The sequence below is a fragment of the Ruditapes philippinarum genome, unplaced genomic scaffold, assembly GCF_026571515.1.
Source record: "Ruditapes philippinarum isolate M1 unplaced genomic scaffold, ASM2657151v2 ctg196_1_1_1_1, whole genome shotgun sequence".
In the NCBI taxonomy this organism is placed as follows: domain Eukaryota; kingdom Metazoa; phylum Mollusca; class Bivalvia; order Venerida; family Veneridae; genus Ruditapes; species Ruditapes philippinarum.
This window is the reverse complement of record NW_026862528.1, coordinates 190665-214802: the sequence shown is the minus strand read 5'-3', so window position 1 is coordinate 214802 and position 24138 is coordinate 190665. Positions and strand designations below refer to the sequence as shown.

Genomic DNA, 24138 nt, shown 5'->3' with positions numbered 1-24138 from the left:
TATGTAGACTCCACTACGTTTCTCCTGCGATTTGCCACGATCGGCCACGTTTTGATCGTAGTAGAAGCGGCGTCTATGTGTGAACGGGGGTTAAGCAAGTGCACCGTATCCTATTTTCTTACGCTCTTATTCATTATCTCATATGCTATACATGTATCTGTTATGAAACAGCCCTACGAAATAAATGATAACATTTGCCTTTGAACAATATTCTAAATAATTAAACCATGTTAACATCTGTCATCCAAAAGAATGAGCACTTTAGTTTACATAAAATTTAATTCTTTGTTCCGTAGCGGGGTGGGGATTATAGGAATGAACTCCGTAATGTTTTCGTGTCCGCTCAATAACTTTTAAAGTAATTATAACTATAGGCACAAATGATCACCATTATGAGATGATGTACATAGCGCAAAACCAAGTCGCTATGTCACTCTTAAAGCTCTATGCCAGATAAGCCAAAATATTTCAATAAAATCAATATTATCAGGGGAAGGCACTCTTACTCGACTTTGTCCGTTTGAACCCTTACGCCATTTGCAATGTTATCAGGGAAGATCACTCTTATCGACTCTATTTCGATCGCAACAGTTACCTCACTTTGAACCCTCACTCCATTTGCATGCAATGGCATCAAGGGAGGTCACTCTAACCGTCTAGACTTTGAGCGCCACAGTCAATCTCCCACGCAGTGATCTCACCTTACATGATTAGATCTCTGCCATCACAACATTTTCGTCATATCATATTTTTTTTAATTTTGAAAAGAGAAATCATTCAAGTAATCAATAATTTCGATTCAACACAATTTTTTTCAATCATATCGGCAGACTTGACACAAGAGCTCAAGTTATAATGTTGCTGATAAAACAATTGTTCAACGATTTCTTTGGCGTTTCCGCCATCTTGACAAAATCATGTGATAAGACCATCATTTGATTTGCGTGAAGGTAGTGGTTACTGGCCGTAGCAGAAAGCTGTATTTTGAACCCTTACGCCATTTGCAGTGTTAACAGGATATACCCGCTAATCAAATTTATTTTGAGCGCAACAGTAACCTCCCTTTGAACACTTTCCTATTTAAAATATGTTTCTATATAATTTGCCTATTATACCGCGGCTCGACACGGCGAGCCGGTATTACGTTAGGATACAATAGAAAACAACCTAAAACTCCAAATCCATCTAAATTTTAACCGAAGCTTGGCTTCCAGCTTATTCACTTGTCGAAGCTAGACGGCAAAAATCATTTGGGCAATCAAATTTAATATTACATAGCGGCTTAAAACCTTTAGGAGGAACCTGAAGAAGTCAATGGATTGTTATATTTTTATACACAGATGCTATAACGGAAAGCACAGATCAAGTTTGAACTTGGCTTCAAACCACTAACTTTCATAGTTCTGTCCCATTTTCATCTTCAATTTTGCACCAAATATATAAGGTTTTTAGAGAGTCACTTCATTGAAATTACTTTTTATAGTTTGTTGAAACATCGTAAAATACAGGTCAAGATCAAATATGGATTAACGCCACTATATTTTTACATAGTTAAGGCCAATTTTCAACTTCAGTTTAGTAAAAAAATATGTTGCTTCCACTTGATTACTCATCATATAGTCAATGAATTGTATTTATTTTTGGTACGTTTGTTTAAATTAGGAATAATTTAAATGAGGGTTCAGACCACTATAGTTTTACCAATTTCAAACTTGTTTTGATTATTAAGATCTTTCTTGATACAAGTATCTGTACAATGATGTTTTTTTTTTCTTTAAACAACATTTCCTTTAACCAAACTTTACAGGAATTATCCAGAATCTTATATGAAATAAAGAAGGACTTACAACAGTTTTGCGATCAACCCTCGATATACATATGGACTGAAGTCTTTCTATTTGGATACATCTTGGTATATCTAGTCCTCAGGTGAACGCTTTGGGGCAAATTGCCCCCTTGTTAGGAATCGAATATTCCTCTTAGTTAATTCCATCATTATACAGGTTGTTGCTGTCAATTTGACATTAAAACACACTGCAGGAATTAGAAATGACAAAGCGAGTCGCGACTAGCTTTTTTAAAAGCTAACATTGCAATATCATAAATGAAAAAAACACTATTTTGAATTTTCGAAACGTAAAGTCATTGAGTATATTTATTTAATAATTTATCAAAAACTATTGACACAGATGATATGACACAATATCGATAAAGACATGCTGTGGTGCTTTGCAACATTATGGCATCATGCCATATATTAACTGGTGCTGAGTCATAAACCCTTGGTTCATATTGGCACCACAGGAGAAGTCACTTAGATTTTTGTTACTTTTATTTCGTAAAATCTCGAAATATCTTTATATAAGTACATGTATAAGACCTTGTGTACATATATTTGATGGGTTATATGATTAAGTGACATATAACAAAAATATTAAAATTACGACACTTTGTTCTTTCTGAAGTGTGTTAAAATAATAAATTATCTAAAATCAACAAATAGTACACAAAAAAAGTAAAACAAATATGTTATGAATAACAATATGTGCTGACTCACATATAGACGACACGTTATTAAACAATGCATCATAATTCAATTCAATAATAAAGAGAAAAGCAAAAGTAGTTGATGATTTTCGAATTTTTGATAAGATGTTATAACTGTTATAACTCTGCCACCTGGATATATCCATGAAGTGTTTTCAATAAGTTTTTAAGTACCAACCACACGTTGTTATAAGAAACTTGAAAATAACAATATAATATATCACCACGAAGGTATATTTCTGTTAAGAGGCATGTTTTTGTAAATACTTTTATATTTCAAATAAATACACTTTCACAGTTGTTATAGGGCTCAGTTAGCCAACAGCAAACAAAAATCCACCATTTTTAGTGTCTTGGTTCAAATTCACACGGTAAGTTACATAGTTATTTATATATTATGCTTTTTTCACATTATACGAAAAGGAAATTAGTAACAAAATATTACTGAATCTGTTTTATATTTTTTTGTAAGATGTTCAACAATATTTTCAAATGACAGCAGCGTTCCGAATTTCAGATTTTGACAGACGCATAAACACTAAGTTTATACATGCAAAGAACACCTTGTCCGAAATAACAAAAAAATCTTCTTTTACGAGATATATATTTACTTTATTTATATATTTGTTTATTCAGGTTTATCATGGCTGAGTCTTGGTTCCTTACAAAAATCAATGTAAGAACATCTCAAGATAAACATGACTGCCTTCTTACCGGCATTGCTGTTTCTTTTGGCAACAACATATTTGTTGTCGATTACAATAATGATTCAATTAAATTGATAAACTCCAATAGCGGAGAACTTCGGCAAACAAAGCTTGAATCAGGACCTAGAGATATTGCTGTTATAAGTAAAGATGAACTTGCTGTTACATTACCAGACATGAAAACAATACAGTTCATATCCGTTTCTCCGTATGGTCGGAATGCATTTTCATTGAAAAACAAACTGGACGTTGATGGATTTTGTCTCGGTATAGGTCATTATCAAGGAAAACTTGCGGTGACGTTTACATCACCTGGCAAACTTCTCATCACAAACTTACAAGGTTCGGTACAGGTGAATGTTGTAAAGTACCCCAATGGTGAGGACATTTTTAGTTACCCTGGCCATGTTACTACAAACAGCAATTCAATTTATGTATCTGACAACACCAAGGATGAAGTTACATGGTTTGACTGGTCCGGAACGCATATAGGAAGGCATTGTAGGATTGAACACCCAAGGGGAATCACTTTGTTAGATGATGGATCTATTTTCGTGAGTGATTACGAAAGTCGTTGTATATTAAAAGTAAGGTCTGACTTAAATGAAAGTGAAACTGCGCTTACAGATGTAGACAGTCCTTGGGCCTTATGTTGGAGTCGTGAAACCACTACACTTTGTGTTAGTAGATTCAATCGTGACAGATCAAATGAAAACAATGATATTCTATTGTACAAATTGATGTAGCCATCAAATATGACAATGGATGCAGTCATGACAAACATAATTATAAATTGTCATTGCGTCATTTATGTGCTAAAGTTTTTGCTAGTGTGATACCAGATTAATTTCGTCATTGTTCAGTTTTTGTACGTCAGTAGAATTATACAAAGTTGTATATTTTTGTAATGTTAAAAGAATTAACAATAACCATAAAAGATTGTAGTAGATGGCGTCTGAAAATGAACTTTGGACAAAATCATTCTTTTAAGTGGAGATCAAACATCGCTTTTTATGGAATGGCATGCATGTGCCAGATTAACCTCCGTCTGAACACATCTGCATTTGTTTCTAAATTCCAAGTTTCACCATTACCTTGTTTAAAATTACTGCTTTCGCCTCTGCAATGGATATAGGCGGTAGCTTGCATACATCACAAACCGAGCCTGCAACATTTTCAATTTTCTGTATTTAGCGTTCCTTTGGGATTCCGTTGTTTTTATATATTCATGCATATTTTTTATACGTTTTTGACAATAAACAGATAGTTGTGTTTTATGCAACATTTTTGTTGCGCCCATGTGTTGATTTCTATTTTTTATTTCATTAAATAATTATGTTCTTCATAAAGGGAATAAGATATCGTTTTAATGTGAGGATCATTGTAAATCAAGAGAAGAGTCGTCAAATACGGCCAAACGGTAGCATACAGAAGGTTAATGCCAGCTAATGTTTACGCCACTTGAACTGCATTGTCCAGAATAAATGGAAATAAGGGATTTATTTCGTATAGCATCTATATCATCTATTTTGCAAGGCATAGTCTACATGTATACTGATGTATGTTTTGTTTATATTTTCTTTTTAGTTTTGTATTCATATACATTTAGAATCATGTTTCTAATCATTGAATGTGCTGTGATACATAGATACATACATAGATATTTCTATTTTTATCTGCTTACTTGAATTCTAATTGATGTCAAACTATTACTACGAACGAGAATTGTGACTGTTTGCAAAAATTTATAGAAAAATATATTAAAAACTTAATATCCTATTGCTATATCATGTTGTATCTTGTTGACGGTACTAGTTTTTAATGAGCATATAACTAATTACAGAGGGATTAATGTCTGGAAAAAGTGAACCCTCTGAAGCAAAAAATAAATAAATTAAAAACAACAAAAATACATGGAAATTGCAGACTCGCTGTGATTGAGTCTGTACATGAGAGATAATGAACAAGTGCAACATATCTCATTTCATGTTTCCGTATCAAAACATTTGACAATGCGCTTTTTACATTTGAGGCATATATTTCGCTGAATTTGAGAAAGTATACTGTTGTTTTGGACTTGAATGATTTTAGAGAAATACCAATTGACCAATCGGACATTATGTATGAATCTCGATACTGCTATCATAAACAGCAAGATGGGAAGTACTAGTAAGTTAGATAAATGCAGCTGCTGATCCTCTAAACGTTAAGGTCTGAGGTCTTCCTCCACCAGTAAACGTGGAACGTCGCCATAAGACCTATAATTTGTCGGTGCGACGTAAAACCCAATTTGCTGTATTGGTCGGCAGTTTGGGTTGATGATAGTTTTTATTATATGTCGAATATCTCAACAACTTGGCAAATAAAACATTAAATATTTAAAATATTTAAATATTATTGAATGATTCTCTAGTTTGTCGTCAATATCTTTTTACTGGCAATAAAACATCTCATAGCAGACGACATGAAATTACTTGTGACAGTCGAAGTTTGAACAAAGGCTTTTTTACAAAGCGTTGATTTTATTTCATTCATTTGTTGTTTCAGTAAACAGTGCTATTGACACAGGCAGAAATAAGGCTCAACAAGACATTGAAATGTGTTTCTTAAAATGCTATATTTTTCCAAAGTATTTAATGACGTTAGGCCTCAAAAGAAACACATGTTACAATATTGATATGATTGCGTGTATTGTTATATCAAAATAATAAACGATGCAATAAAAGAAACGCCAAAAAAACAAACAAAACAACATGGCATCAATATTAGTAAGTTTTCCATTCAGTGCTACATCATATGGTTTTAATGAATTTCAAGAGATTTTAGCAATCTTATATAAAAAATAATGTTTTTATTAAACACCTGATGTTGGAACAATGTATGTTGTAGTTTTCCAGCACACCTCAGAACTGAAAAATGCTTTTTAAAATTGCAAAAAAAAGAAGAAATTATTAAATAGTGCTGTCACTTTATTGCAAAATCCAGACTTAATGGCCTCTTATTCTATTGCCAGCACTAAAACAAATGTAGTTATTATTTCATGGCAAAGACCTAGACTAAATGGTGTCATATTGTAAAGAAGACATTCTACAGACAGAAGCTAGTTAAAGATTGTTTGATATTCCGAAGGGCAATTAATCAGACGCCGAATTCTGTGAAGTGATTTATGTTATGCGGCAAAGCAATCGTTATATTTTAACGAGAACAATTCTACAAGACCAGACGTTTCTCCCCTCTGTGTTGTAGTATTTGTATTGTGGAAGTATTTGGTGTGTTTACTGGGAAATTATATATGTTTAGGATTATTCATTATAATTCATAGTAGTGCACATATGAGGGTTGCATTGCATATCATATATTTGAATCCTATGTTTTAATGCTTTGACTTTTTTGCATTGCATCACATCGATTGCAAATCCTCAAAACTGTTAGCTAATGTGGAACTGTATTTGATAATGAGGCGTGTGTTAGGAGTTTCTGGGGAGGCTATGATATTGAAAGAATGTAACTGACAGAAAATGAGTGGTGCACAGAATGATTCTTAAATCATTAATTAGTGAACAAACGCACAAAAACCATCTGTAAAAGGGATATAGACATTCATCTTTTGTTGTTCATGATTTACACAATAAAACGTGTACATGTTTGCTGAAATAATTGAACTTTGTCATATAAACTGAACTTGACCATAATACAAAAGCATTTACGATTTGTTTTCTTAGGCAAAATTGTTTCTTCAATACAACTTTCTCTGTGTTTATTTGTCTCAACTAGATTCATAAGGCTGTCTTATACAATTTTATGATAAGTTAGCGTCTGGGATTTTCCATTTCAATAATGTTTATTCAATTACTCGTGATGCGCGACATTAATATCATTAATTGATGAAATTGATTAAATTTGAAAGAAAAACATTACCGAGATAATTAGATACAAACATTGGATTAGAGACTACAGCAACGAACCAAGACTAATCGATTTTATAACACATTGGGGCAGAGTGGACCATGACTTTTTTCTGTTGCTATAGGAACGATTATTGGGAGTAATAATATTCTCAATTTTTTCTTGTGAATGAAATACATATTGCCAAGAACGTCTGAATTTATGAGGGCGTCTGACAAGGCTCTAAATGAAGGATAATTACAGCCATATTAAGGAATTTCTGGCAGTGGAAAACAGTATAAGATATAAATGTTTGTTGTGGCGCAATGTCTAAGGAAGTGAATGCTTTACTTAATGTGGTTATGAAAAAATATTACTTTCTACTTCTGTGATATGGGAAAGGAAAATGTATTCTGATGAAAATTGCGTTAATCTGTTTAGTATGATGACCGATGGCAAAGTGGATTTTGTAATTGTGTTATGTATATAAGGAAGGAGCAGATTGAATTTCTATAGCTAGGACAGATTTATAGGTTGTCTGATGTATACTATGTAAATGTCTGACCAGTAGTGTATATTGGAGTTGAAATAATATAAGTATATATGCTCGTGTTTTGTGCTTAAATATAAATTGTAATGCAATGTCTGTTTATGGATATATGACAAATTAGTGTTCTATATCAAGATTGTCTTCATGAGGAATATTACTATTTTTTTTATATAGTGTTTTTTTTAAATTATTATAGACTGAATTAAGAATGGCATTTGTTTAGGTATAATCTATACGTAAGTATTGCATACCCATGGCAACGCATTGGCGATCCAGGCCACCCGACGACGATGAAGCTGAAGTTCCTATGAGACCATACCAAGAACTGGAAATAGATGTAGGTAAAACATAATTTTAACAAACATTTTATCAACTGTATTTCAATATACTTCCCTTTACACAATTCAATATCGAAACTCTTAAACGTACGTAAGCATATCCTCACAAATAAACACACCACAAAAGAAACGGAAGATTAATGATTAAAGTGTCTGCCGCTCAACCCAGAGGTAATGGGTTTTAGCCCTACTCGGATCACAATGTTTCCTGTAGTGGTTAGTTCAAGGAAGCAGACTCGAAAGTGATTGATATAATTTGCAAGAACTTGTTTTATATCTTTTTTATTCTAGCTTAAAAAGAATATATAAAATAAATTAATGAAATCATCGAATGTTGTTACCAATTATTGTCAACCTCAATACTAATGTGTAAGGACTGTCAAGATAAGATTATCTATAAATCTAAACATATATTGTACATATACATATACAAATGATTTTTGTGTGTGTTCACATATTATTGGTATCATAATGTAAGTTAATATAATGCAAGTTTGAGAAAAGCGACTACATGTATATTGACAAATCTTTGTCGAGGACATGGCTTTTGTGGACAATGAAATTGAATATTGTAATGCAAAAATCAAGATTTTCTAAGATAGAAAATCGAATTCACTTAGCGTGTGTTTTGATTGAATTCAGAAATGGTGTATTTATTTTCCATTGAATTATCTGTCTTAAATTTCACTTGATCGGCACCGGATTTACAATCCCGGAATGTGAAATCTTAAACAATGAATAAATTTTGTTTCATCGTTTTAAATAATTGTATTTCTAGGAAACCCTGGTTTCATCGTTATCTTTGGAAGAATCTTAATGAAACTGTCAGTGGGCGAGACAGTATAGTAAAATTTGATTTCATTTTTTGTTGGTGCATTATTGAATTTTGCACACATCAATGATATGATGTATTTTCCTCTGCAGACATGAAAACATAAAACAAATAGTGAGATAGTGTACATATGCTTTGGATGTGGTGATTTGATTTGGTGTGTGTGAAAGTCATTTGCGCTATTTCAACGTTAAAAATGACTTTCACGCTTAAAAATAACAGTTTGAAAAAAAAATGAAACAAGTTCTTTAGATAATGATATATGAATATAATATTTTATGAATATATTTTGCAATTGTGTATGTTAAAAATGTTTTATAATCAATTAAACAAGCAAGTTTTGAAAAAGAAAACAGGAAAATGGAGACAATGGTTAAGTAAGGCAAGTTTGGTTTACTTTGAATTTGTTACATCAAATGCAGTGGCAGTGTAAAATCCATGCCGTAACAAACCCCCGTCCCCAGCACCGCCTTCCGCATACATTTGTAATTTGAAAATGATTACAAGTAATATATTTAACGTATTTTGACCAGAACGCTATAATGATTTTTCAGTTTCTTTATTTCTACTGTCTTATCTTACATATTTACTCAAACAGACAAATCACGTTGTGGATTGTAGTGGATTAAGGCAGATTTTCCTGAAACATGATTCAAGAAGAAAATCGATGGTGGAAGCTGTCCGAGGCAATTACCACAAATACAGTTGACCTAGTTTCTTAACATTTAGGGCAATAAATTGTCTTAAACTACATCATGTTCTTATGTTAATTCATGTTATACTTCCGTTACATTCCATTGAATTTAAAGCAAAGAATTAAGTTATTTTTATTAATGTATTGAAAAGTATGATACCTTAAAACTTAAATAGACGTGGACAATTTTAAAAGATTGTATGTTTTCTATGGAAACCCTGATATTTCCGGGCGATATATGTATGATGTTTCTGCCTGATTTCTACGATACAATTTAGATCTACGATGATATATAAACTCGTTTTATTCACATCAAGTATTGACTTGTTTCTTGGCTTGACAGTTTGCCAACTCTAACAGTTTTAAATACATATATTCACTTCTCAGTTTTCCATATCTAATGTGATTGCTTGGTTTTTACGACCTTGTCTGTATACAGAGACATGGGTTGAAATAACAGACAGTTTTTTAATCCGTACATGCTAGTCCCATGGTATTAGAATTCCATCAATTCTTCTCCTCGTCTTGAAATATGAGATTAAGATCATCAAGGCAGAGCAACGTTCAAATAACGCAAATACAGCGGATTTCACCGAAAGGCACCGAAGTGAAGCTTAATTTTTAAATATGATTTACCGTAGAAAACGACTAAAAAGTATAAATGTATCATCAAAGCTTAAATGTAGTTAATATGCAGTCTCTTTAAGTTTAGTGTGTCACTTTATTGTAAAATTTCTGATGTATATTCAGTGGAGTATTTCCATGAGTACTTTTATTACTCTCCTGTATTTGCGCGACTGTGATGATAAAATCTCATCTTCCAGTTTAACCTGCCCCCATGATGAAATAAACCCCTCTTTTTATGGATATTTTGTTTAAATGACAATTTATAATAAAGCAAAGAACAAAAATTCTTTGAAAAAGTTGATCCATCAACTGAAATAAATAGGATATTCTTGATATGTGAGGCAAATGAAAGTGCATCAATTCTTTCGACAAATTGTCTTTATGAATTTTAAAGTATTTATAATGATTATGATTATCACTATGGTTTCTTTTTTTCAGAAATGGAGGATTATTTTTGATAAGGTTTGTATTTTTTGATATTGTATCATACATTTGTGTGTGGTAATTGGCTATATAGAGTAATCTACATTAATCAAATTTTTATTTCGTTCTGGCCTTTTTGTTTTAGTTATGTTGATTATCTGTATCAATTCATTATTCAATAAATTTGAAACGTTATCTTTTGTAAAGATACTAGCATTCTCTCTTTAAAAAAGCTGGTGTCTGTAAATGAAAATAATAGATTTAACTTAGCATAGAAAGTAATGATCCTTATAAAAATAGTAATAAAGATTTATATAGTTATTACAGAAACGATTATTTAATGTATGTTTTGTTAATGTACTTATTTAGTCGGAAAATATCTATTCTAAAATCTTGCATTCGCAAGGGATTTACATAACAATATAAAATAGTTCATCTCCTTGGTGGATAAAGTCTAAATGTTATAAATGAAATAAACTTAATAAAGCTATATTTCTAAAGGGAATCGAGTATTTCATGAATATGAAAATTTTAAAGAATAGATGACAAAATTCTGTTAGTTAGTAATTAGAAAAATTAAATTTGATAATGATATATATTAATTCACTGTAAATATTAATATATCAACATAATACTAATGTTTTGAAAAGTATCAATAGTATCTTGGCCTTTGAATAATTTTATGAGCGCTAGAAAAATGACTGAAATGTGAAGAAATGATGGTCCCTTGTATTAAGAGGTTAATAGAGGTTAAACGAGGTTACTGTGGTTCTTTCAGTATGACGAGATTAAATGCGGCGAGATCACCGTCTGGGCACTGAAACAACTTCTACAGGATCCAGAGTTCCGTGAGATGGCAGACCAACATATTCTGCACGTGTTACAGATGAAATGCACGTGTAATAAATATACCTATGTTACATATCAGGAATTTGTAAATATAGTAAGTATATATTAAAACTATATTTTTGTTCGTCTGTATCATTTCAAAGATTAATACATGCAACAATTGTTTAAGTTGTTTTGTAAGGTATACGAACATTCATTCAATAAGTCATAAAACATTACTGTAAATATTTGTGAAGTGATGAGAAGTTTCCTTTGCAGTGGTTTTCAAAACGATTGATGATGACGATATCTTATATTTCACACCATATATATGATCAAACATGTTTTGTATTACATTTCAACTTGATGACTGACTCAGAGAAGTTTTCCCGTGTACTTGATTAAGGCGGCAACGTCAATTAGCAAAAAAAAAATTCCAAGTGATATAAAAGTGTTGTTGTCTTTAGGCAAATATATTCCTGGAAAAAATAGAGGATATGTAAGACCTAAGTATGTGAAATAGCTTTGATTGTGACAACGACGAGATGCAAAGCTGTCATTCCACTCGCTGCTCATAAATATCATTCTAATGTGTACACGTTTTTGTAGAACATATATTAATTTAACCGTCTCCGTTTTATATTATTTCGCTATAAAAGTAAATTCCTACCAAAAGCACATTTTAATGACTTTCTCTGTTACGAAAGGTTGTCTGCTTTGTACTTGCTTTGACCTTTTTGCTCTTGTGCCATCTCCTGCTTTTTCGACGCCCTGCTGATGTCTGTGCCTCTGGTTCTGTGTTTCTGGATTTTATGGGGTGTTATGGTGGTTACTTTCATTGATTGCCATCCGCCTTTGTTGGTTTTCTCATATTTATTTTTGTGAACTTCTTTAATTAGATAAACATTTTTTCATTCAGACCAATTTATAGATAATATAAGCACTCCAGGTCTGATTTAGAATCAAATGTAAATATATAATTAAAAATGGCAATAAATGTTATATAACATGAGAAATACATTCATAAGTCTTTCATTTGGTATAGCTATTTGATTTCTTGAAGTTATTATTCTAATTTTATTCAGGCACGGCAAAAAACACTTTGTTAGTTGTAAGTCCTCAAAGGAAAGTTCTACACTTAAAATGGTCTCTAGAGGTTTAAATAACAAAGAAATGCTAGCATATTACAATTATATCATTTGCGTTTAAATTTTTGATATGAAAATTACTTTTTTGAAAATTACTTTTTGTAATTGAGGTATTTTTTCATATAATTATAAACCTCAGGCTGAAAAGTTATTTTATAACAGTCCTATTGATTCAAGTGGTAAAAAGCCAGCAGTTTTTGAGGTTTTCACTTCACTTTGTTATGACTGTAATAAAGATTCATGGCACATTATATAAACGCTATATCCAGACATATTTGTCAATTGATTTACCATACAAGTTTTGTTAAGATTCGTGATAGTTTATTTCAAGTCATGCATAATTCCTTTTAATATGTTTATTAGGTACTTTGTTTTGTTTGGATCAAAGTAACTTTTTTGTGCGCCAGTATCTCTGACAATAACAAACACTATGCTTTTTCGATAAGAAAGAAATGTATATTTTTACGAAGCTTTTCGACAGAATCCTGACAGTACTTCGGCAACGACTCCTTCGTATTTTGTTGTCAATATCGTTTAACTCGGCGAATCACAGATAATACAAAATACAATGATGTTGTTGGTATTAAAAGCTAATGTCCTTTCTCAAGTAAAACATTAAATCCTATAATTATCTAATTAGAACGACATTAACGGTTTTGTTAGGGAGAAATGTCATTTTTAAATGAAAACCTTGAAAGGCAGGCTTTAAATTCGTCATGTGTTTCTGCAGATGTTAATGCACATTAACCCTTGAGTATATTTACAAAAATTAAATATATGTAAACAGAGACATTTAGTAGAAGCTTGTCAGCACTTCAAAGGTTTTACGACATTAAGCACTGTTGATATCATTTACTGAGCATTGTTTTTCGTATTCGGTTGTCGATATCGTTTATCAGGACATATTGTTTATCACGACACATTAGAGGTAATACAAAAAGACAATGGTTGTGTTGATATTAAAAGCTTTCAAGTTATATCTGATGTCTTCTCCGTACTTAAACATTAACAAACCAATAATTATCTTCTTAGAACGACATTATTTGGCAAATGTCATGTGAAAACAATGAAAGAATGTACTTTCATTTCTTAAGATTTAATAGCTGTCTGCACAAATCGCTTATCTAATGATAACCAAATTTAAAAATTGCTCATAGTGGCATTAATACTAGTAATTTGGAATGATTGAATTGGGTAGTTTTAGTAATTTAATCATAAAAAATTTTCGTGTAAGGACTTTCTAGTTTTTAATAATCAAGAACGATCCAAATTACCGCCTTGGCCATTTTTTAGGTCTCGTGCATTGTAAAATCAGACCGACTAGTTGGCGAGTAATTTTAATTTTTGACTTCAGTCAACCATTATCAAACACAATCAATCAATCAATCAATCAATCAATCAACCAATCAATTAAATTATCAATTCATCATTACTTCATTTTGATTCAACACAAACAACACAATAAAGATTTACTCGCATTTATAAGCAATAGCATTTGAATACTAATCAACTGTATTATTGAAATCATGGTTACCGATAGTTTAATTATTCAGTACAGTTTTGTTGTGATTCAGCAATTACTCGTTCAATGTGATTTTATTGATTATGCATCAGAGTGCCATGTGTCGGGATCATTTTGTTACAGTCCATTTTAAGGAAACACCCCAAGCAGAATCACTGCACGGCTGTACGCATTGTCTTCAACATTGGTCGATACTTCAACTTCTTGTTTGTTCATTACAATTTGAGAATAATTAATAAATGTTCTCGGTTTAATTTAACATTATACTCCAGTGTGTAGGATTGTAAACTGCTTATTTCACGGCTATAAAGGATGTGAGAGATGTTGTGCTTAAAATTACTAAGACTTGGTGCGAGAGATTGCTTCTCATATGGCATAAAGAAATAGTTACAACCGGCTGCATCAAATCCTAGATTATCTCTTATGAACTGACCCAATTAAACGGAGTTTGTGGTTTTCAAGAAATTCATATAAAGTATTTCTGTAAATCATTTATTCTGATAACTGTTTTATGTCACAGTCCATCCATAGATGTAATTGATTTGTTTATTTTACTCTTTCAGTGGTGCAATATTTTTTATCTTTTCTTTCAAGAGAATGCAAAACACTTCAGTTATGAAATTAAGTCGTTCTTATAGACATAAAAAAACTCTAAAATATCACTCTAAGTTCATTTCGAGAAAAATACAAGAATAACCATGCTCATTTCTTTTTCTTTTTTCTTTTTACCGTCTCTCTTCTGAAATGAACGTCTTTGAATGCACTGGATAAAACATCGTAAAAAATCTCTTCGTAACTATTTTCCTGTCAGCAGTTCCAAAATTTTGGCATCCATATCGGAAAACCATGGATAATGCAAATTGACCTAAACGAGTAAATGAGCATCCGCGCAGTCTGATCAGGATCCATGCTGTTCGCTATCAGTTTCTCTACCTGCTATAGGGTTTGTAAGCGAACAGCATGGATCCTGATCAGACTGCGCGGATGCGCAGGCTGGTCTGGATCCATGCTGGTCGCAAACCCATTATGCTGGTTTTGTCGTGACGCGGCTCAAATTCAGATTTAAATTGATATTCATGACGGGAAATTGAGCATTACACACAGAGGTCAAAAGTCTAAAAACATAAAAGTTGAAATCAGTGCACTTAACATTGGACAATCTGCAAAAAATAATAAAGAAATAAACTCAGTTATGTTATGCACAATTTTTTATCTGGTGTAAGTGTAACGCTTTTCAGTTTTTCGTCATTTTGCGCAATGAAATAAATTATTATTCAGGACATGAGCTGAAATTTGCACACAAGTTATGGGTCTAGATTTTCATGTAATGGTACAGAATTCTCGAAAATTTATTTCCTGTTCCTTCATGTAAAAATAAACCTCGGCGGATTTCTTTTCAAGTGTGATGATAACCTTCATCCAATCATACCATGATAAGATTCAGACTCCGTGAAATTTGAAAATTTCCCTTAAAAGGAATTAATGGTTTTGGTTTTGGCGTTCTGCGAACGACGCCTTACTTAGTTGATCTTTCTTCTCATTCTTTTTGTCCAGATTTAAAAAGACGAGCAAGTCCATTTAAAACTTTCAGCGTAACAAGGGTTAATATATAATAATGCTTGCAAACTTGCTTCAATAAGCGTCAATGGATAGTTCAAGGCTTAATACTGTAACAGAATACTGTAACAGTATTCGGACGGACAGTCAACTTAACCGGAAAAAAGATTTCCCTTGGGCTACCACAATTAAGAATAATCGATTTAACAGACAATGATGTGACTTACTAATCACAAGATTCCAAGGTAATTATCTTCTATGGATGACCGATAATGAAGCGCACTCAAGCAGAAATCTTTTTGGTCCGAAAATTGATCTAAGTAATTACATGACCTAGAAATATATATAAATAATAGAATTGACATATAAATTTGCCAAATGTTTTATTTTGGTTCCATAGTAACTTGTTGCGATTTGCTTTTCTTTTTGTTTGTCCCTTCATTTAGGTATATAGTATGCATCTTTTCTTTTTCTTTGTTTTATATAATTATGATACAAACTTATCATTTCGTGGTTTAAATTGCGTATACTCTTTTGTTCATTGTATTTGTGAAATATTTTTTTTATTTTAGCTTCAAATTTTCTATAAAATATAATCATCTTAATATTTGATAATACCTCTGAGAATGCTTTATTATGAATTTAGATTGGTTATCTTATTGGGCATATATTTATAACATATCACGAGGTTTTCCATAAAAGCAGCACGCCTTCAGATTGTTGTTCTATTTATAATGAAAACGTCAAAAATGTTGGCAACAAAAGATTTTGCAGTGAACAAATTATATAAGTAATTTAACCCAGACTTAAGCACTTTCTTCACATAGAAAAAGCCCGTGACTTTCAAAAATATGCAGAATTTTCTTTTCTTTGAAGTTAGTAAAGATGTAGAAGTTTGGTGAGAAAAATGAGAAAGTATGTCATATTTTCTTTCATACATTTAAAGTTTTACATGTTTTATGAATAATATTCATTTTACAAATAAACATATTACATGTATATGTTTTTAAAAGCTTAGACTGGAAATTCAATTATTAACAGCCCAATAGTAAAAGCTAGTTTTTTTTAAGGTTTTCACATCAATTTAATGGTATTGTACATTATATGAGCTCTTTATACAGACATAAGTGCCTTTGTCAATTAATTTAACATAAAGATTTTCTAAAAAATCATGAAGGAAAGATTCAAGCCTGATATAAATGTTTAATATGTATACTAGGTACTTTGCTTTTGTTTTGATCAGAATAATCTTTTTGTGCATCAGTATCTGTGACAACGACAAAGCATATATCTATTTAAAAAAAAAGAATGCATAAATGAAGCCATTTAACAGTAGCCTGTCAATACTTTAAAGGTTTTACTACAATGAGTTCTGTTGAAATTTTTCACAGAGCATTGGTTTTTCGTATTTTGTTGTCGATATCGTTTATCAGGACATATCGTTTATCACAACATATCAGATATAATGGCAACAGATAATGGTTGTGTTGGTATTAAAAGCTTTCAAGTTGTATCTGGTGTCCTCTCGCTAGTAAAACATTAACAACCCTATAATTATCTCTTTAGAACGACATTAATTTTGATTTTGTCTTTGGCGATGTCATTTGTGAAAACATTGGGAGGATGTCCTCTTATTTTAGTTTTAAAAATTGTCTTTAAATCATAAATAAATTGAAAAGAAATCATAATAGCATTATATCAAGTATTTTGCATTACTTGGTATGGGTATTAAGTAATTTTATTACATGTTTTTCGGTGGTTTATAGAAATATATCAGTGAAATAAAAACTGATAATTTCACTGTTTTAAACAGTGAAATTATCAATTTGATAATTTCACAGTTTTGAACATTTGAGCCCGTTACGTTGTTTCAGTGAAATACAAGCGTTCACAGTACTGGAAACCAACTTAATGACGTGACGTCGTAAATGACGTCACGTTGTATTATTATTTGACGCCCTTTCCATTTAGTACTAGGTTAAAATGTCTTTTTGCATATAATAAAAAGAAAATTTGTTTAGTTTAGTGTAAGATCGAAATATATTTCACCTTGTGAACACCAAAAGTTCATATTTCACTCGTGCTGCGCCACTCGTGAAATATACCTTTTGGTGCTCACTCGGTGAAATACATTCCGATTTTACACTGAACTAAACAAATATCCTCTATTTATTACTGGTTAGTTCCATTTTAGGACTTTCAGGCTTTTAATAATTGATAATAATCCAATTTACCACCAAGATATTTGTTTAAAGTCTCAAACATTGTAAAATCAGAGCGATTGCATTCAACATTTAACAACTATACCATTGAATTCATGGTAGCATATAGTTGAAATATGAAATAATTTTTGTTGTGATTAAATCATCAATCATTCAATGAAATTTTATTGAATATTCATCGGAGTGCAATGTATCTGGGATCATTTCGTTGTATGCCATTATTAGCAAAAACACCTCAAGCAAAATCAATACAAGGCTGTACGTTTTGTCTTCAACATTAGAATGAGTTAAGGAATCAACGAATTCAACTTCTGATTTGTTCATTACAATTTGAGCGTACAACAATCAATGCTTTAATTTAACGTTATTTTACATTAGTGTTGATGATTGAGTATCGCTTATCTCCGGTTGTAAGGGACGTGAGAGGTGTAGCACTTTATATTACTAAGACTTCATGCCAGCGTTTGTAACACAAATGATTCAACCAAGTCTTAGATTATCTCTCATGAACAGTCTCAATAAAACCCGAGTCTGCATTCTTCAACTTTTGTTTTTGTTGCATTTGCTCTTTCCCGCGATCTTCCCTTTTCAGAATCAATGTAAAAAGTAATTTAGTAAATCATTATTTGTATCACCGTTTCATGCTCAAATTTCATTCATTGTTGTTGTTGTTGAACGTCAATCTTTAAACGTCAAATTAAAAATAGACTTTTATATGCTTCTATAAGACTGTTTATAAGACACAATTTACAATTTAAGTGATTTTTAAATCTTATCTTTCAGATATCATTCTTTGATTATTTATAAGTATATTTTGAACTTAACATAAAGCATTCAATGGCGTGATGTCTTCATGTTTTCTTTTAAGAGAAATCAAAAACCCTGTAGTAATGAACTAAAGTAATTTTTATGGACATAAAATGCTTTAGGAACGATTGGAGAAAAATACTAGAATAAGCAAGCTCATCTTTCCTCTAAAATTAACGTCTTCTGTAAAAAGCCCTGAGTTAAATATCGAAAAAAACTTGTTGGGAAACAATGCTTTATACAAATAGTCCTGAAAGATCAATTCTTCATGAAATGAATAGGAAATATATGTGAGGGTAACCTTTATCCAGTCAGTCCATAATAAGATTCTGTTAGTACTCATTCGAAAATTGTCCTTACCTGACGAATTTTGTTCAGATTAAAAAAAACCTGCTTAAACAATTGTCAATATAGAGTTCAACGCTAAATACTGTAACAATATTTGGACAGTCTTTATGACCACATAAAATGATAAAGTCTGTCATATTTCCTTCATACTTTCAAAGTTTTACATGTTTTATGAATAATATTATATTACAAACATACATGTCATATGTTTTAAAAAGCTGAGGCTGAAAATTCAGTTATTAACAGTCCCAGTGGTTGAATTTGTAAAAAAGCCAGCTGGTTTTTAAGGTTTTCACATCCCTTTAATGGCATTGTACATTTTGTAAGCGCTTTATGCATTCATTAGTGTCTTTATCAATTAATTTAGCATTAAAGAAAATACTTTAAATTCGTGATAATAAGTTTCATGCCTGATACTAGGTATTTTGCTTTTGTAATGATCAAATCCATAACATTTTGTGCACTAGAAGGTTCTATATGTGACAATAACAAATAATATGGCTTTTTTACGAAGCCATTCAACAGTAGACAGTCAATACTTAAATGGTTTTACTACATTGAAAACTATTGGTATCGTTTACTGAGCATTGTTTTCGTATTCTGTTGTCGATATCGTTTATCATGACATATCGTTTATCACGACACATCAGATATAATGGGAAAAGAGAATGGTGGTCTTGGTATTTAAAGCTTTCAAGTTGTATCTGATATTCTCTCGCTATGCAAACATTAACAATCCAATAATTATCTCCTCGAACGACATTATTTGGAAAATGTCATTTTCATGTGAAAAAATGGAAGACTGTCCTTCAATTCCTTTAGTTATAAAACTATCTGCACAAATCATTATCAAATAATTACCAAATTTGAAAAGCGCTCATAGTTGCATAATTATTAGTATTTTGAATTTTTGAATAATTGAATTTGGTAGTTCTAGTTATTTAATCACAAAAATCATTTTCTTGTAAAAACATGGAAATAATGTCCTTCATTTCCCTAAGTTTTATTTTTTTCTGCACAAATCATTATTTAAATGCTTACCAAATTTGAAAAGAAATCATAGTAGAATTATTGCTAGTATTTTGCATGACTGAATTGAATATTAAGTAAGTTCATCACTGGTTAGTTCCATTGAATGACTGTTCATTACAATGTGAGCTTACAACGATCAGTGCTCTCGAGTTATTTTAACGTTATACTTTAATGTTGACGAATGAATGCCGCCTATTACCCGATTTAATTAAATCATTATTTTCATCACTGGTTCATGCTTACATTCCACTCATATTTGTTGTTGTCGTCGTTGTTGTGTATTTTCAAACGTCAATTTTTAAACGTCAAACTTAAAACATACTTTTATATGGATCTGCAAGTCTTTTTATTAGACTTTACTTATTACAAAATATCGCTTAATGTAATTTATTTGCAATCATTTTATCTTTTGTTTATTTAAAATACAAAAAGGGGCGAAGTACATTTTGAGCTGAACACATACATATTCTTTCAGTTGCGTGATATTTCCATGTTTTCTTTCAAGAGAAATCAAAACACAGTATTAATGAAATTAAGTAGACCTTACGGACATAAATATGCTATAGGAACAATTCGAGAAAAATACCAGAATTAGAAATCTCATCTTTCCTGTAAAATTAACGTCTTCTGTGAAAAGCCCTGAGTAAATTATCGAAAAACTCCTCTGAAATTATTTCAGTCTTAACTATTTTCCTGTCAACGAATGAAAATTTGATTTCTATGTTGGGAAACAATGTTTTATTCAAATTGTCCTTAACGAGCAATTATTTATGAAGAGAAAGGAGGAAATATGTGTAAGGGTAACCGTTATCCAGTCAGTCAATGATAAAATGTTTCAGATAAGATTGAGTTAGTACTAATTTGACAATTTCCCTGAACTGACAAATGGTTTTGTCTAGATTGAAAGATAAGAAAGTCTATTTAATATATTTAATGTGGTATTCTAATACATTGTAATGCAATTCCAATAATCGTCAATATTTAAAAGTTCAAGGCTAAAAGCTGTCACAGTATTTGGACTGTCTATATAACCACATAAAGATTTCCCTTGGGTTACCACAAGTACAATTTGTTCTTTCAAATTAAGACTGATCGATTTAACTAACAATGATGAGACTTGCTACTCACAGTATTTCAAGGTAATTATCTTCTATGGATGACCTATAATGAAACTCACTCATGCGGACATCTTTTTTGGTCCGAAAATTGATCTAAGCAATTACATGAACTAGAAACGTGTATGGTAAAAGAATTGACATAAATTTGTGTCTTATTGAAATTTAAAATAATGTAAAATTCTTTTTACTGTACTTACCCACAGTTCTGGAAACAAGAAGTGGTATATTTAAAAAATGAATCCAATATTTTGTTGTCAGAAGATTTTATATGATTTGCTAAAGTTTTATTATATATTTTTTGTCCCTTCATTTAGTTACATATATTATACATCCTTTATTTTCTTTGTTTTATATAATTATGATACATACTTACCCTTTCGTGGTTTAAATAGTGTATATTCGTTTGTTCATTGTACATTGATGTGTGATATGATTTATTACTCTTTTTTATTTCAGCTTCACATTTTCCTATTAAATATCATCATTATGATATTGAATGATACCTCTGAAAATGCTTTATTTTGAAATTTTATTGGATATTTCATTGGGCATATATCTATATTTGTTTTTAATGATCAGAATAACATTTTATGCACCAGTATCTGTGACAATAACAAATAATATAGTTATTTTACAAAACCATTCGACAGTAGCCTGTCAATATTTCAAGGTTTTATTCAATATTAAGTACTGTTTTGTAATTTTTTACTGAGCCTTGTTTTCTGTTGTCGATATCGTTTATCAAGACAAATCGTTTATCACGACACATCAGAGATAATGGGAAAAACCAATGGTGGTCTTGGTATTAAACGCTTTCAAGTTTTATCTGATGTTCTCTCGCTATTTAAACATTAACAATCCAATAGTTATCTCCCTGAACGACATTATTTGGAAAAAGTCATTTCCATGTGAAAAAATGGAAGACTGTCCACCAAGTCCTTAAGTTATAAAACTATCTGCAGAAATCATTATCAAATGATAACCAGATTTAAAAAGCACTCATAGTGGCATAATTATAAGTATTTTGCAATACTTGAATTGGGTAGTTTAAGTAATTTAATCACTAAAATGTTTCGTGTAAAGACTTTCAACTTTTAATTATCAAGAATGGTACAAATTACCACATCAGAGGTAATGGGAAAAGACAATGGTGGCGTTTGTATTAAAAGCTTTTAAGTTATATCTGAAGTCTTCTCCCTACTAAAACATTAATACGCCAATAATTATCTCCTAACAATGAAATTATTTGTGCTTTTGTCATGGGAAATATCATTTTCTTGTAAAAACATGGAAATAATGTCCTTCATTTCCCTAAGTTTTATTTTTTTTCTGCACAAATCATTATTTAAATTCTTACCAAATTTGAAAAGAAATCATAGTAGAATTATTGCTAGTATTTTGCATGACTGAATTGAATATTTAGTAAGTTCATCACTGGTTAGTTCCATTGAAGGACTGTCCAGACAGATTTCAGTAATTAAGAATGATCCAAATTACCACGCTGAGAATTATTCAAAGTCTCGAAAATTGTAAAATCATAGCGATTGCATTCAACATTTTACAACTATATCATTGAATTCATTGTTTCCGATAGTTTAATTATTCAATGCATTTTTGTTGTGATTCAGTCATCAATTTTCAATGTAATTTCATTGAATATGCATCAGAGAACCATGTATCAGAGGGATCATTTCGTTTAATACCATTTTAACAAAACTTCCAGAGCAAAATCAATTCAAGACTTTACGTTTTGTCTTCAATATAAGTATGAGTTAAGGAATTAATCTTCTCATTTGTTCATTGAAATTTGAGCTTACAACGATCAGTGCTCTCGATTTATTTTAACGTTATACTTTAATGTTGACGAATGAATACCGCTTATCACCCGGTTGTAAGGGTCGTGAGAGGTGTAGCACTTTACATTACTTAGACCTCATGTCACACCAAGTCATAGAATATATCTTATTAACAGACTCAATAAAACCCGAGTCTGCAATGTTTTGCTACATTTGCTCTTTCCCTAGAGCTTCCTATTCCTGATCCAATGTAAAAACTTTTTTCATTTAATCATTAATTCAATCACTGGTTCATGCTAACATTCCACTCATATTTGTTGTTGTCGTTGTTTAAGAAATAATATATACCAAACTGTGATTTTATCGCTCAATAACATCGCTGTTTGGAGTTCGGATGCGAGGAATTATATCACGAGGGCGTAGCCCGAGTGATATAATGATGCGCATCCTTTATGTAATTTATTTGCAATCATTTTATCTTTTGTTTATTTAAAATACAAAAAGGGGCGAAATACATTTTTGAGCTGAACACAAACATACTCTTTCAGTTGCGTGATATTTCAATGTTTTCTTTCAAGAGAAATCAAAACACTGTAGTAATGAAATTAAGTCATTCTTACGGACATAAATATGCTATAGGAACAATTCGAGAAAAATACTAGAATTAGCAAGCTCATCTTTCCTCTAAAATAAACGTCTTCTGTGAAAAGCCCTGAGTAAAATATCGGGAAAAAAACCTCTGAAATTATTTCAGTCTTAACTATTTTCCTGTCAACGTATTTAAAATTTGATTTCCATGTTGGGAAACAATGTTTTATTCAAATTGTCCTGAACGAGCAATTATTTATGAAGAGAATGGGGGGGGGGGATATGTGTAAGGGTAACCGTTATCCAGTCAGTCAATGATAAGATGTTTCAGATAAGATTGAGTTAGTACTCATTTGACAATTTTCCTGACCTGACGAATGGTTTTGTCTAGATTGAAAGATGAGAAAGTCGATTTAATATATTTAATGTGGTATTCTAATAATACAATTCTAATAATCGTCAATATCAAAATGTTCAATGCTAAAAGCTGTAACAGTATTTGGACTGTCTATATAACCACATAAAGATTTCCCTTGGGTTACCACAAGTACAATTTGTTCTTTCAAATT

At 31.2% G+C, this 24138-nt stretch overlaps 2 protein-coding genes across 2 annotated transcripts in view; both read left to right on the top strand.

The window, feature by feature from the left end:
* Positions 1 to 2818: 2818 nt before the first annotated feature.
* On the top strand, positions 2819 to 4792 carry LOC132719367 (uncharacterized). The gene is made up of 2 exons (XM_060703131.1): positions 2819 to 2918; positions 3184 to 4792. The coding sequence occupies exon 2, from the start codon at positions 3191 to 3193 to the stop codon at positions 3998 to 4000; it is 810 nt and encodes a 269-aa protein (XP_060559114.1). The 5' UTR covers positions 2819 to 2918; positions 3184 to 3190; the 3' UTR covers positions 4001 to 4792.
* Positions 4793 to 6864: 2072 nt separating this feature from the next.
* The window catches only part of LOC132719372 (rhomboid-related protein 2-like), a 28771-nt gene continuing 11497 nt past the window's right edge, over positions 6865 to 24138 (top strand). Inside the window, exons 1-3 of the mRNA XM_060703137.1 lie at positions 6865 to 8026; positions 10619 to 10642; positions 11382 to 11546. Of these exons, the coding sequence (XP_060559120.1) occupies positions 7943 to 8026; positions 10619 to 10642; positions 11382 to 11546 (273 nt within the window). The 5' untranslated portion in view covers positions 6865 to 7942. The remainder of the gene's footprint in view (positions 8027 to 10618; positions 10643 to 11381; positions 11547 to 24138) is intronic.

Excerpts from the sequence above, each read along its gene's own strand:
- LOC132719367 (XM_060703131.1), top strand. The coding sequence starts at position 3,191 with ATGGCTGAGTCTTGGTTCCTTACAAAAATCAATGTAAGAACATCTCAA.